Source organism: Cheilinus undulatus, linkage group 15 (genome assembly GCF_018320785.1).
Source record: "Cheilinus undulatus linkage group 15, ASM1832078v1, whole genome shotgun sequence".
Taxonomy (NCBI): domain Eukaryota; kingdom Metazoa; phylum Chordata; class Actinopteri; order Labriformes; family Labridae; genus Cheilinus; species Cheilinus undulatus.
The window spans coordinates 41,705,267-41,721,405 of NC_054879.1; the positions used below are offsets into that span (position 1 = coordinate 41,705,267).

The window sequence follows — 16,139 nt, forward strand, 5'->3', positions numbered from 1 at the left end:
AGAGCTAATAAGGAGCAATATTACTGAAACGCTCCCACTCCCACCAGTGAACTCTGAAGGATCAATTAACAGCTGCTCAGAGCAGAAATCCCTGTGGACTAGCAGTAACTTTACTCAAGCATGGCAGGTGAGTGTGCATGCTTTTCATATTGCATGTTATCATTCAAATGCAATGGAAATAATATCCCAGAGCAGACACCTGAGTGACGAGTCAGAGCCTAATGGACACTGAAATGCTTTTACTGAAGTATAAGAAATGTGAAATGTGGCTTGTAATTTAAATGGGTTTTATTTTGCATTCAGACAAAGAGGATCCCAAGAAAGGGAAGAAGAGCAAAGGGAAGGTAAAGTACTAAAAATGTATTATTTAAATATTTGTGCAATTGTAGTTTCTATTTACTCATAGAGAAAATATACCAACCCATAAAACCTTTATAGATCTACATGTTTTTCTAGAAATGCATTCTAGACCTTACTGAAAACCAATTATTGGAAATCAATAGGCTTTGCATTTAATTAGTTTTTATCCCTTTGAAGCCAATTGTGTCATATTTGATTCACAATTTTGTGTTATTTTATGATCGATAGTTTCCTTGAAAACCTTTAGTATATAATCTGAAAAGTATTTTTGAAAATGTCCTCCAGTGGATTATCAGTTGCCAAAAATACCTCATGTATCAAATGTGATGCAACAAAATATATGTTAAATGTTATATTATTTTTTCTTTGATTTTGTCAGAAGCTTAAATAAAAATTGAAAAATTAATGAATAGTTTTTAAGGTGTCAGGCTTTGCAGGGTCAGAGTTATTTTGTTTTTGTTTGGCGCTGTATGACGGGGGAAAGTAACAACAGTTATATGATAAAAGTGGAGCTGATAAAAACTTGGGTGAATTAAATAATGGAGTCAAAAATTAAACGTAAATAATTAAAATTGATTATTTCATGACAAGATTATCAATTATATTGTTATTTCACAAACATTTTTATCACTTAACATTTTAACCAACAATTTCTCACCTCAAAAATTCCCCGAAATTTATTCAGTAATGAAGATTACCCAAAAGTCTTTAAACACTCTCCATCCCTGCTGTGAAGTTTAAGACATTTAAGTGCAGAGTTGAGCTGAAGTGAAAAGTTTTTTTAAACTGTAAGTAAAAAAACATACATTTTGTGAATGATAAAAGTCAAAGTCACAAAAATAACGTAAATGATAAAAAAATTAGGTTTCAATTACTGGATTATCACTTTTGCTTTAACTTCACAAACATTTTCACCACGTAATATTTTGATTTTCATGCATTTTTGATGCTCAATCATTCAGATCACATTCATTTTCATCACCTTGATTTCTACCATCACTTTTTGTGACTTTCACCATGAGGCCTATTTTTCCTTAAATGATGAATGAAAATGTTTCTGCTGATGAAAAACAATCAATTTGATCAGATTTGCCATTATTTTCATCAATTTTATACAATCATCATCAAATCAACCTCAAATTAATCAAATGAACTCATAATTTGTCACTTAATTTCTTAATTCATATGCCTACTAGTCATTTATTGATTTATTGATTTATTTAATCACCTCCACTTTTATTATTTAATCTTTGTTGGTTTTACTCTTTACCCTGTAGCATTGGGCCAAAACCTATCTCAAAAAATAACCACTTTTCAGAGAATGGAAATAACAACGCTGCATTTTTCAAAGTAACTTGACACTGAAAAGTGATAGTATCTTCTTGGCCACTTTTTTTTTTTTTTTTAATTTAAAAATCCTGCTGACAGATGTGCAGGGTGACCAACAGCGCTGACTTGTGAAAAAATAAAACATAAAAAAATGGAGATACAGTGTGATGTTTTGGCCCATTTCCAGTTATCTGAATTTTTTTACTGTTTTACCAAAGAAAATATTTGAATTCTCCTCCATGACATTGCTTTCACAATAACAGCCTCAAAACAAACACTGCATTTATTAAACAGTATCTTTTAAAAGCTACACCTCAGTCTACCTGCTGTCCTTACCTTTGAATAATGATGAAAGAAGAATTCTACTAGTAAAGTCTTATATAATGGATACAAAATCTTTCCATACATGAACTAAATGTTGTTGCCACTACTCCTGCATCCTTCCCTGAATTAACAAAACAGTTTTAATAGTAGTTGAGTACATTTTCACCACATTATCGCATTTTTGACCATTTCTTTGCTGTTTTTTGTAACCCCCTCAGAGCCAGGAGGTGTGCGGCTACCCGCTCAGCATCTTCTTCATTGTTGTCAATGAGTTCTGCGAGAGATTCTCCTACTATGGCATGCGAGGTGAGATTAAATTGTTATTGAACTTTTTTCCTGTGATAAATCTTTTGACAATGACAGTCGGGCTCTTATAAAAGTATAACATCTTCTCTGTGTGGGCAGTGTGAGGCAATTATTACAAGTGTTGTGAGATGGGAATCAATAATTCAAAAAGATATTTTTTACTATAGTGCACCACATAGGTTGCAATTAATGTGATTTTGGAAAATGTATGCATTAATGTTGGCTCTACATGTCATTTACATAACTGCATCAATGCTGACAGCTCTATTGGAAACCAATCCACAACCTCTTAAAACCTCTTTAGTACCTGAACCTGATAAAGCGTTTATGATGCCAATGTTACATAAAGTTGATTTATTTTACAACTTTGACCAGTAATCATATTGACAGGTGATAAAAAACAGCGATATCCATTGATAAGGCTCTCAGGGTACAATGACACGTTAAATTGTTACTAAATGTAAATACATATTTAAGCAGGATTTTTCTGATTGGTGCTAATAGTTAAATACAGTAAAATATAAAGTTTCCTCTGTCTGCCAACAGCTGTCCTGGTGTTGTACTTTAAGTACTTCCTGAAGTGGGACGATGATCTGGCCACCTCCATCTATCACACTTTTGTGGCCCTTTGCTACCTGACCCCTATACTTGGGGCCATTGTAGCTGACTCCTGGCTTGGAAAGTTCAAGTGAGTGGTAGCAGCATGTTGTTTGCGTTACACTATTTCTACCCAAACATCTTTGCAAATAACACACAACTTTTTTACCCTACTATATATCAGATAAAGCTACTTTTCATGTCCTTATTTTCCTCAAGGTTCCCTTTTGGGCCCTCTACTTTTCCCATTTTATATCAACAATATTCCATCTGTGTTTCCACACTGTATTATTCATCTTTATGCGGACGACACAATTCTATATTGATTTGCTGACACTGGCATACTGCAACTAGAACTTCACAAACTGCAAGATACACTCTTCAATCTTCAATTCTGCTGACAGTACTTCACATATGACTATTAAAACAAAATACAACTACAAATGCTTGCATCAGCATTTGTTTCTCAAGTGTTTGCTCGTACCAAATTTAACTTGTGACCCACTGGATTGGGCCAAATCCCTTGACTAGAAAACACTGAACTGGTTCAGTTTCACACCAATCTTACAAGTAGGAAAATGTTTCAGACTACCTCTATAACACCTGTTATCTTTTTCCCTCCTGTCTCTTACAGGACGATCATCTATCTGTCCATCGTCTATGCAATCGGGCAGGTTGCAATGGCTGTCAGTGCAATTCATGACATCACCGACACAGACAGAGATGGAACACCGGACAACATGACTTTCCATGTGTGGGTTTCTATTCTTCCATGCCAGTAAAAAAATCACAATCATGTGGGCCTTTCACCCTGTAATTAGACATGTTCTTTTGCTCCAGAGTCCTGGCCATGGTCGGTCTCTTCCTCATCGCTCTGGGCACTGGAGGAATCAAACCTTGTGTTGCTGCCTTTGGTGGAGACCAGTTTGGTGACCATCAGGTCAGGATATTACTGCACTCATGTTCAAGTCTTTAGGTCTTCCCTAATGTTTAACTTTTGGTGATGATGATGATGATAGCCAAAGACATTGTAAGACTTCTTTTTTTTTTTTTTTTTTTTTGCAAATCATGCAATCCTTTTATTTCCTGTTCCTAAAACACTCCACTGTCAATCAAAGAGCCAAATATTCTCTGAAACTACAGCAACTACTTTGTGCTGTGTGTCTCTAACTGTTTATCTATTATATTTAGTTGTTAACATGCTAGCAATTTCTTATTATTCTTATTAGCGAAATAGGAGAACTCTCTAGGGCTCAGCCGTTAGCAACAGCATGGTCCATTGTAAAGTTCAGCAGCTGTAAGATGTTTTATTACTTATATACTAGGGTTTTCAAACAATCAAAAATGTAGTTGGTCTTGCTGCAGACTGCCTTCCCCAGACTCATGCTCTGCAGTCCACCGCTGTCAGACACCAGCACAGTCATGATGGAATATGTGGGAAATAAAACTTTCTAATTAAAATCAGATTAGACTTCTGGTTAACTATGGGTAAGGATACCAAAAGTTAAAAGTTAAAAACCTGAGCTGCAAAACATTATAAAAAAGAATTAAATAAAGCAGTATGAACAGTCTGCAAGCAAACAAAGCTTGTCGTCCTTAAAATTACTGTTAGCACAGTTTACGTAACTCAAGCTTAAGCCAAAAAACTACTTTAGCTTCATTATCTAATATAGGTAAAGCTCACATAGCTATATTAGCTGTAGCTACATTAGCTAGCATTACCTAAGCTAACACACCTACGTCAGCCTCATGATTAAAGTTACTATGTAAACTAACAATGTTATGTCACTAACAAAGCAAATGTAGCTATGTTGGCTAACAAAGGAGAGTTAATTACATAGTTAACATAGCTACGATACCTAAAAAGCTAATGTAGCTACATTGGCTTACATAGTTATGTTAACTACATAGCTAACATAGCTATGTTACTTTTGAAGCTAATGTAGCTATGTTGGCTTACATAGTAATGTTAACTACAGAGCTAGTATAGCTTTGTTACCCACAAAGCTTATGTAGCTACACTGGCTTGCATAGTTATTTTAACTACATAGCTAACATAAATATGTTACCTTTGTAGCTAATGCAGATACGTTGGCTTACATAGTAATGTCATCTACATAGCTAACATAGCTATGTTACCTTTGTAGCTAATGCAGATATGTTGGCCTACATAGTAATGTTGACTACAGTACACAGCTAATGTAACAATGTTACCTAGGTAGCTAATGTAGCTATGTTGGCTTACATAGTAATGTCAACTACATATCTAACATGGCTATGTTACCTTTGAAATTAATGTAGCTATGTTGGCTTACATAGTAAGGTTAGTTACATAGCCTGTGTAGCTTATGTAGCTATGTTGGCTAGATAGTAATGTTAACTATATAGGTAACGTAGCTACATTAGTTTTGGGGATTAAGCTAAAGCTAACATTGCTAAAGAAAAGCAGGAAATATGTTGTACTTGCAAATTATGTTACTTCCATCCTGACAGTGGTGGTGGGTCTCACAGTAGGGGTCTGCAAGAGGAGCGTCTGAGAGCTCTGGTCTGCAGCCAGACTCCTCTCAGATTTTTTCTTTTTTTTAATGCAGCAGAAATACACAGTATTTTATCGCTGCTTTAGTCTGTTAGCCTGTTTTCAATTGTGAACTCCTTTTCTTAAAATGCTAATTGTTAACATTGAGGGTGAGCCCAGTGAACAAAACCATTCGAACAGTGGTGCATAGCTATGCCATAACCTACACAAAAGCAGAAGAAACTAAGCAAACTTTTTCAGGAACTAAGACAACAAGATTAGAAACATTTTATGAATTAATCACATCTAGGAGTGTCTAGAGTGCCTGGGCCCCTGGGCAGGGCAGGCTGAGACTGACCTTAACGCCTTGAATGATGACTAAGTTTGGCAAAAATTTAAATGGGTAAAGATGTGCCATGTGCAATGTTGCAAGCATGCATAAAAAATGTCTGCATCATTAAATATAATAAAGACAGATAACTGTGGCATTGATAATCCATCATATTTATCATTACACAACATGCATACAACAGTGATCAAAGGTCACTGACTTTTTTTCTCTGTGCAGGAAAGGCAAAGGAGAACTTTCTTCTCTGTCTTCTATCTCTGCATCAATGGAGGAAGTCTCCTATCAACCATTATCACCCCGATCCTCAGAGGTAGATAAGAGGCGGACATAACGTTTATGATGAACAAAGTCATTGACTCTGGTGTGTTGTAATCTGTGACTGAGATTTAAATGGCTGTTTGTCTTCATCTGCAGGTCAGGATTGTGGCATTTACACTCAGCAGAAGTGTTACTCTCTGGCCTTTGGCGTCCCTGCAGCGCTAATGGTGGTTGCACTCGGTATGATAAAACAATTTGATGGTTCTGTTTCAATATATGAAGTTGAAGAGTAAAACCTTTGTGTACTAACAACAGTGCTGTATCTTTCATGTCTCCAACAGTGGTGTTCATTGTTGGAAGTGGGATGTACCACAAAACTAAACCTCAGGGAAACATCATGCTTGATGTGTGCAAATGTATCGGGGTGAGTTTGATTTATACTTTTTCACAGACACATCAGAAATAACATACTGTGGAACAACAATATCTCAAAGTGTTTCCAAATTTCTCCTTTCTGTCTTCTTTAAGTTTGCCATCAAAAACCGCTACAGGCACAGAAGCAAACAATACCCCAAGAGGGAGCACTGGATGGACTGGGCCGAGGAAAAATACGACGTAAGCTTCAGTTTTTGAAATTCTGTGATAGTTTTTAACACTGATTTTGAAGAGATTAACAGGAAGTTATATTTTGTCCTTCTATGTTGTAGAAACTCCTCATTGCTCAAATCAAAATGGTCCTGAAGGTTCTCTTTTTGTACATCCCACTCCCAATGTTCTGGACTCTGTTCGACCAAAAGGTATCTTCAGTTTTTTTCCTTATGAGGATGTAAAATCATTTTTATTCTGAGAAAACTGTGCTTAACTTGACTTGTCTTCAGGGTTCCAGATGGACTCTGCAAGCAACTACCATGGATGGAAACTTCGTAAGTTTGTGCCTGAAGCTAACTCTACATCAATTAAGGCCTATGCACACTGAGTCCATTTTTCTTTGTCCATAGTTTGCTAGTGTATTATGTAGATATCAGCCATGGAAATAAAACAGATAAAGGCAGAAGTTTGTCTAAAGCGCTCTGTCAGGATGGATTCAGCGAGATTTTAAAGCCATGACAGAGCCACAGGCTGGCAATACAAAGCAATTTAACACATTCTACGAATTTTTGCAGTGAAGGCAAATAAAAATGCATCGGACTCAGTGTGCAATGTCCAACTGTGTTACTTTTTTTTAATTCTGGATCTGAAAATAATGGACCCAGTGTGTAAAGACCTTTAATCTGAGAACTGATTCACCAATGTCCTGTAATTTTTCTTAAGTTTGTTCACGTACGCTGAAATCTTGTCCATGTTATTCCCTTATTAGCACAGAGAAATGAGACTGCTGGGCTGAGTACAAACCCAGAAGACACAAAGGATTAAAGAAAAAAAAAATGTTTGTAATATAAAATATACAATAAAACAGAAGCACATTGCCATCATAGTCATGATAAGCCCAAAAATTACTTTTACCCTGTCACATCAGCTCTCAAACGTGGGTAACAGTTCTCTCCAGTGACCTTAGACTTTGTTTTTAGCTTAGAACCAGTCCCAGATAAAATAAAATGAACTTTGGTGAATTCATCTTCTTAAGAACTGCATAAATGAACAAACTTATAAATGAGACCTGTCTGTGTTTCTGTTCTGATGATGTCTTTGTCTCCTCAGGGTGCTCTTGTTATTCAGCCTGATCAGATGCAGGTAAGATATGTTTATGTTAAGTTTGGACAAACGGCATATTTGTATTGTTTTTATGAGGATTCTTACTTTATAATTCATGTTGTTTTTTTTTTAAAGACTGTCAACCCCATCCTAATCCTGACTCTGGTGCCGATCATGGACAGCTTGATCTACCCTCTGATCAAAAAATGTGGCCTGAACTTTACGTAAGTATGTTATATATAAGCAACGAATCCATAAATCTATGAAAAACACTCAACTATTGAATAATTCATACACTGTATAACCAAACAAGTTAAAACTGCTCAGAGTTTTTGTTGAAACTGATTACAACGCCGTGTTCAAGTGGTGGAATTTTTTTTTTTTTTTAGTTATTTTTACTCATTCATTTATGTTGGCTTAATTTGACTTTTATAAGTTAAACTGAACTGTGGAAACTTTCCCACACTTTTAAAGACCCTGTAAAGTGAAAATAAATCTGTAGTTAGGTCTGTGTGTGACAGGTCACTATGTTATTACTCCCGGGTCAAATTTTAGTCAGATAGAAGTTTATAAAATTAAACTTCAAAATCATGAAAAATGAGGCAGTAAAATCTGTTCCAGGATGGCGTGGGCATGTCTGTCGAATGAGCTGAAGCTACGCCCACTCAGGAGAAATACAATCCTCTCAGGATTAAACAAATTTTACAATCTGAATGGAGGAAAACACTCCCGCCATCAGCCTGTCTCTTGACCGTTTGTTGACCTTAGAAGAAGAGACAAAGTCCGTTTTCTGGCTCAAATCTCAGTTATGATGCTTTTGATGATCCATAGACCACTGTGGCTGATAGATTTGACAAATTTACCTCACAATAAAAAAAAACCAGCATTTAACTGACTGTTAACTTTCAGTGACTAAGGCAGTGACATCAGCTAACAACAGGCTGTACTGAGATGAACTGCTTTGTGATTTTATGTTGTAGTGTTAAAGGAGGCGGGGTCATTACCCTTCATATACTGCAATTCTCCCTTATTTCTATCTCACACTTTAATCCTGTACATTAAAGCCACCTGAGGTAGTCTAATTTAAGGGACTAAAAGAGGCAATAAGTGTTGGGGGGACTCATACCAGAGTCTGCTTAGAGCCTCACTTTGGCTAGGGGCGGCCCTGAAAGGATGTCTACTTTTTTAAATTATTATTAAGCCTTTTGAGTGCTAGTATAGTAAATATTACTCATTCAAAGATTTTCTGCCATTTGTCGATTTTGTTGTCTAAACATGAAGTCTAACAGAACTTTGTGTAAATTTAACAGACCTCTGAAAAGAATGACAGTGGGGATGTTGCTGGCAGCCATCGCCTTTGTCTGCGCTGCTTTGGTTCAGATTCAAATTGATGTGAGTAGAAAATATGTTTTCATCAACGTTTGTCACGTACACATCAGCTTGGCTGTGGGTTCATTCAGTTATAACCCACAGACGAGGAATAGAGTAGGAATGTCTTGCTCATTAGTGTTTTGTTTGTCTTTTCAGAAAACTTTGCCAACCTTCCCGTCAGCCTCCCAGAGTCAGCTGAAGTTACTGAACATGGGCACGACTACAGTCAAAGTCAGCTTACCCGGCAACAACCCTCTGGACCTTCCTGCTGCTTCAGTATGTCTACATATAACATAACATAACACTTAACGCTAGAATAATGCGTAGATCAAAACACAAACGTTAATATAGACATCTTCTTGCACAGTTTTCCATTGTTTCTTTGTTTTGCAGGCCACAACAGAATTCTTCTCATTCACTCAAGAAAATATCAGTGTTTCTATCAGCACCACTCCAGTGACTACTCAAAATATTTCTTTGATCAAGGAGAAAAGACAAACACTTCTGATCCCATCAGATCTCCATGATGAATGGCTGTTGGTGAGTAAGAGGAACTAAATTAAGATAAAATAATCAACTGTAACTGGTTCAGTAAATCTGCATCCTGTGTTTTATTTCCTCAGACTGAAGATTTAACTTCCAAGCCGGAAGAGGGAACCAATGAAATCAGGTATGTCAGTTAAAGGTCACATATGCAAAATACACTTTATCAGGCTTTTCCAGAAAAAATATGTGCCCCTGGCCTGTCCGCAACTGCCCCAAGAATCAGAACCCGCCCCCTTACTTTCAAAAAATATGTGCTGAAACAAGCATTTCTCAGATTTTCCCCTCATGAGGTAATGTGGGGAGTTAGCTCCACCCCCAGATTCAGTTGGTCCTCCCCACTTGGGGGAAAGTCCTGCCCTCCTCTCCTGAGGATGTTGGCTGAATAGCAATCTCCTCCCTTAACCGACTGACTGACTGATTGAGTGCATGAAGCTGCAAGGGCATCTTGCAAAGCTAAAAACAAACGTGCCTCTCCTATAGACCTATTTACTCAGAGGATGAAGGCTGTTTTATTTGATATACTTGCAGGAAAGAATGCTTCTTTTTTGCAGCGTCAACCCCTTTTGCACCTTCCTTTTTTTTTTCTTTTGTTTATAATTTTGCTCTTTTCACTTCACTTTTATAGGGTTTGCTAGCAGGCATCCCCTGGGAATCCCTGTCATATGTCACTATGCTATGAACTATGGGTAATTCCCTCACACTAAATCTGCAGATATCCCTACTCACGGAAAGTGTACATGAAGGGCTCAAAAGTCTGTGAGAGATCCCTCACGCAATTTACGAGTTGACAGTGGGACGGCCCTAAGCCCTCACAGACTTGGCGGCAGTGTGCCTCAGAGTCACTAAATGTGTGTGTTTGGACATTGAGACTGGGCCCAGGAGAGCCACATCCATTCAGCCACATCCAATTCCTGAGGGGGGTGTGGTCAGTGGCGGAGTCAGACAGCTAATTAACATTTAAAGCCCCCCCCCCACCTTTCAGAAAATGTGTGCTGAAACAAGCCGTTATCAGATTTTCCTCTCATGATGTCATGTGGGGAGTTAGTACCGCCCACCAGGTTCGGTTGGCCCTCCCTGCTGGGAAGAAAGCCCCCCCCCTCCCCCCATCCTCCTCTCAACTGGCAACTGAGAGGACGATCAGGAGAGCCACACCCATTAAAGCCAAATCCATTTCCTGAGAGGGGTGGAGTCAGACAGCTCAGTAACATTTAAAGCCACAGACACAGAAACAGCTGGTTAGGAGCAGGGCTGAAACAGACTATTTTTAGACTTGTACAAATCCAATACTGGAATGTTTTATCAGAAACAAACTTCACAGGCATGTGTTGGGGACCTCTGAGACCAATATTAACTTGTCTTAAAGGGTCAAATATGTGACCTTTGAAATAGTCTTCTAAGGTTATGATTTGAATGTAGAGTATAAAGTGTTCCTTAACTGCAGAGAAACAAATGAAAGTTGTGTGTCTGTCTGTTTTAATATTGTCTGACTGTGAAATGTTTGTTCAAAATGTTTCAATTTCAGATTTATCAATGGAATGGCAATGGCGGTGAATGTAACATCTTCCAAATTGAATTTAATGGTAGAGCCATCATTTTACTCCAATTACTCCCAGATTGGATACGGAAAGTAAGTTTTTCTTCCTGCTGCTTTTATCATGTTTTTATTCTTAAATATTGATTTAATGCACCTAATAACACACCTCTTTAAACTGATTTTTCCCCCTTCGCTTTAGGACCGTGTTTACTATAACGGCTGGTTCAAAGTCATGTGAATTCAGAAGAGAGTTTGGATTTGGAAGTTCATTCCAATTCTTTATTCCCAGCACGCTGGTGTTTGGAGAGAGTGTAAGTCCACCAAAGATCCTTTGTTTTGATCCGTAAAATTGAATCCCTTCCAAATTATAGTATTGAACAGTGCGATTCATAAAAATTTAGAGAGCTTATCTAATTTTGGCAATAAATCAAGAATGTAATAACCTTTGAATGGCTTGTATTTATTTGGCATTATCTATAACTTCAGGGGGGAAATTTTAATTGCATCTAAGTGGAAGAAATTATGATAATGGAAGATAGAATGGCAATTTTTATGGGTTTTTTTTATCATAAAAAAAGTAAATAAAGGCTTAGATGTGAGTTATTACTCCTGATCTGGAGAGCCACATCCATTAAGCCACATTTGTTTCCTGAGAGGGGCAGAGTCAGACAGCTCATTAATATTTAAAGCTACAGACACAGAAACAGCTCGTTTGAGCAGGGCTGAAACAGAGGGGTTTTTAGACATGTTAAAAGCAATTACAAGAGTGTTTTTCAGCAACAAACTTCACAGGCATGTTTTGGGGGCCTCTGAGACCAATATAGACTTGTCTTAAAAGGGTAAAATATGTGACCTTTAAATCATACACTAATTACACAGTATACATTTTACCCAGCAGTTAAAAAGTTTTCTGTAAAATATTTATTGAAATGTACTACTTAGATCAATTTGAGTTATTGGTGTTCAAACTACAGCGTCAAGCCATTTTGTGAAGTGTAAGGTTATTTAACTTTGATTCTCTCAAGGTTTATTGGTTTACCTTTAATTAAAGCGCAGGTTTAAAAATGATTAATACTAAATAATCCCTGTATTTTGATATTTTGATCTACTTAAGGAAATGAAATGTTTAACATAGGTACCCGTTGTGTGGATGAGAACTCCTACTCAAAACTGAACTGTTGTGATTGTTTTTATTTATTTGTTTTAGTGTGACTCTATTACTGAGGTGCAAGATATTGAACCCAACTCGGTTCACATGGCGCTCCAAATCCCACAGTACTTCTTCATCACTGCTGGTGAAGTGATGTTTTCTGTCACTGGTCTGGAATTCTCCTACTCACAGGTACCATTTTCAAAATACACATTTCAACAACTTTTCTTGCAGTGCAGCTTCAGGGGAAGCATTTTAGGAAACACATCACATATGCATATTTTTATGCAGTCATGTGCGTAAGTTTTAGGCATGTAAGAGGCTAAGGATTCATTGCAGGGCCTGATGTGCCACAACCCGAACCTGGAGAGGGAGGGGAGGGTGGCCAGGGTTAAGCTTGACAAATGTCAACACACATGTCAAGGTCGGTAGCCAAGGTCAAGCTCGATGGCATTTCCTTTGTCCGGGCCTTTTCTCTTTTGGTGATATTCCCACAGACAACCTTTCATTTTAGGGCCTTTGGGACATTCAAAGCATGACCCGGGGCTCATGGCAACACTACTACCCACCTGGACTGTACCCTAAACCAGGCGTTCCCAAACTTTTCAGCCCGTGACCCCAAAAATAAAAGAGCAAGAGACCTCATCCATGAAGATGGTTAAATATGCAATGTTACACAAAGCATCATGTAGAGTTTTTGTACACATTACTAGCATTTAAACCCAGATTTCATTTACTAGGTTGGTTTTATTTTATATTGAACTACTTTTGAAGATATTTTTACAGTAATGGATAAAATAGACCACTTAAAAATAATTTTAAATCTCTGGTTTTTTGGAAAGCATCCCATGACCCCCTGGTAGTCACGACCGCGACCCCCACAATGGGAACCTCTGCCCTAGGCCATGCTTACTCATCACATCTACCCTTCACTCTCTCCAATAGGCATAGACTTCATATTTTTTAACAGATTATTTTTCACATGCCCCTGGTAACATGCAAGGACATCCAGAGCACAACTGGGATTGTTAATCCCCCGTCCCGCTCGATGGTGCCTTTGGGCAGCTTACTAACCACGTCTACGGCTTACTTCATCCTCAATTTTTGACCCAAACATGGCTCAAATCTAAGTACAGCACTGTATAAATATGTTTAAACATATATATTATGTCAATATCTTTGCACATGTAAGTTTTGTATTTATTTGAGCAGCCCCACACTCCTGTCGTCCTAATTATTCCCCCCTCTTTTGTTCTTTCTAGGCACCAAGTAACATGAAGGCTGTGCTGCAAGCAGGATGGTTGTTCACTGTTGCAATCGGCAACTTCATTGTACTGATCGTGGCAGAGCTTGCAAAGATTCCTGAACAGGTAAAAAAAAAAAAAAAGGTCCTAATAATTCCAATAAAAGCCTATCTTTACAACAGTGGGCATCTCAGGACTGGAATGTTTATATCATGCTTGTCTCTCTCCTTCTTTCACAGTGGGCCGAGTTCGTCCTGTTTGCCTCTCTCTTGCTGGCAGTATGTGTCATCTTCTCCATTATGGCCTATTTTTACACCTACATCGACCCAACAGAAATTGAAGCCCAGTTCAAGAAAAAAGGTGATGAAGATGAGAAGGATGATAAAAGTGAGCAAAAGAAGTTAGAAGCTGAGATGACAAGAAGAGGCTCAATACAAAGTCAAGATAGAGACGAAAAAGCTGCACAGACAAAAATGTAAACAGCAGGTGAAGAATACTGCAGTGTTAGATCATGTTTAGTATCGACGGGAAGTTGTTCTGACATACTGTTTGTGTTTTGGTGTGATTGAACGTTTTTCAAACTAAAGATGAGTACAGAGAGAAAAGGCAGGCGTCCAAATAAGGGAAAAAAACTATTTTGGGTCAGTTGTTTATGTTGTTGCTTTTTTAGGTGAGCTTTAGGTTGAGGTTAGCCCGTTGTGCTCAGAAAATGAATGTAAATCTATAGCTTGCTGTTCCCTACAGTCACTTTTTAAGGTTAAGGTTCATTTATGCTCAACGTTTGAACCGTATACAGATACAGACGGAGCTTTCTGTCTGTGCCCTGCCTTCATTGCGTCTGTTTTTGTCTGTTCTCTCTGAGCTTACGGGTTAAACATTGCAATACCACCACCAATCGTGGGGCAGGGTTGAGCAATGCGGCAAACAGTTTAATCCAGAGTCAATAGTAAACGCCAAGAAGAAAGAAAGAAGAAACATTTGAAAGAACTTAATAAAGCTTTCAGAGGAAATATAAACGAATAATGAGTTAGATATTAGAAAATACGAACATATCAATGATGTTAGCCTAGCTTAGCATAGGACGAACAATTGGACAAACCCTGTGTGACGTCAGCCGTCTGCTTACAATACGTGGACTCAAACAACTCTTGAAGCCAATCCGCGGCGGCTTCCATATTAAAATCGCTGTCTCAACCAAACTTTGGATCGACCTAACGGCCCATCCACTAAGCACGACTTCCTGTCAGCTAGCTAGCATTCTGGTTGACAGAAACGGAGCCTCTGCCGGTCAAGCTATCTGTCAATCAAATGAGACGCACCAATCAGTCCGCAGGGAGGTTTTTCCTAAATATAATCTAAACTATTGTGGTACAAAAAAACTCACCCCCTGTATAGTGAGAGCACATGAAGACACTAGCTAATGACACAAGTCTGGTTTTTTTGAACCAGGCCGTAAACCAGTTTATTTCTAGTGTAAAAACCGGCTGTTTAACAGGTGTCCAGACGGGACTTTCGGTGGTCCTGCAGCCAGCCTCAAGTGGACTCTCACGGTATTGCAAGTTTTTGCACTTCTGCATTGGCTTCATTTTTCAGGACTAGAGGTTGCCGCTTGACAAACCGTTCTTTCTTCTTCTGTGGGACTGATGGAGCAGCATCAAGGTGGCTCAGTGAGAGACCGCAACCTCTAGTGGACTCGTGTTTCAATGACGCATGTCAGTATGAGGGTAAAAGTTCCCAACCCACGTATCTAATTTATTTTCACGTGTGCATAGAGCATAAATGAGCCTTTAGCCTGTGTTTGCTTGTGTATGCTTGTGTGTGTCTGCATTATATGCAGGTGAGTAGTTTATAGCCATACATAAAACATGGAAGGATAGTATTTTTGACATTTAAGGTACAGTATATGTAATTTTTTTGTATTGTGTAATTTATGTTTATGAAGTCAATAAAGAAATACTGGTTTGCTTTTCCATTCACAGTTCTTGTTTTGAGATCTTTTGACAAAATACTTTGACCAACTTTTGAATAATAGCATAAAGCTTACAGCCATAAAAGAAATCACAGTGCTTCATTGATAGATATTCAGTTCTGGATGTCCCACCCTCTAGTGAGAGTGCACACATCTGCACTCCAAGTTGCACAAGCACATTTTAATAAGAGATAGGAGCTCAGTGAGAGCAGGAAAATAGGCCCATGGGTGTATTGCAAACCATCTGCCAGTGGGCAGCAGCGAAGAGACATCCCATGAACTGAGACGTAAAAAGAGAGGCACGCAGTTGTATAGGATTTGAGCAGAAAATATAGATTTAATATGAAGAGGATTCAGAGCTGTATGCAGGACTAGAATGAAAAACAGTTTTAAGAGTTTTTTTCCCTCTGAATTTAAGAGATATCTGAAGTGCATATTGTATTTTGGGCTGGCCTATTTTAAAAAACAGAAAAACATTTCTTCTGTTGAAATTACCATGCTGTTTTTGTTAGCCTGTTAATGGCCTCTTCCATAATGCAATCCCTCGTAAAATGATGCACCCTGAACTTTCCTGATTTCATCTGATATCTGATAG

At 38.0% G+C, this 16,139-nt stretch overlaps 1 protein-coding gene across 1 annotated transcript; it reads left to right on the plus strand.

The window, feature by feature from the left end:
- The first annotated feature begins 120 nt into the window (after positions 1 to 120).
- On the plus strand, positions 121 to 14,884 carry slc15a1a (solute carrier family 15 member 1a). Its single transcript, XM_041806384.1, has 23 exons — positions 121 to 127; positions 304 to 344; positions 2,232 to 2,319; positions 2,866 to 3,007; positions 3,551 to 3,670; positions 3,757 to 3,856; positions 6,000 to 6,090; positions 6,195 to 6,278; positions 6,380 to 6,462; positions 6,567 to 6,653; positions 6,746 to 6,835; positions 6,917 to 6,961; positions 7,737 to 7,769; positions 7,866 to 7,954; positions 9,041 to 9,122; positions 9,258 to 9,377; positions 9,495 to 9,641; positions 9,725 to 9,771; positions 11,170 to 11,274; positions 11,381 to 11,492; positions 12,389 to 12,523; positions 13,594 to 13,701; positions 13,815 to 14,884. The coding sequence occupies exons 1-23, from the start codon at positions 121 to 123 to the stop codon at positions 14,052 to 14,054; spliced, it is 2,196 nt and encodes a 731-aa protein (XP_041662318.1). The 3' UTR covers positions 14,055 to 14,884.
- Positions 14,885 to 16,139: the final 1,255 nt, after the last annotated feature.

Bases quoted from the DNA above. Each gene is read 5' to 3' on its own strand.
- slc15a1a (XM_041806384.1), top strand. The intron at 3,008-3,550 runs GTGAGTGGTAGC...TGTCTCTTACAG, and splicing joins TCCTGGCTTGGAAAGTTCAA to GACGATCATCTATCTGTCCA. The intron at 9,772-11,169 runs GTATGTCAGTTA...TTTCAATTTCAG, and splicing joins GAGGGAACCAATGAAATCAG to ATTTATCAATGGAATGGCAA.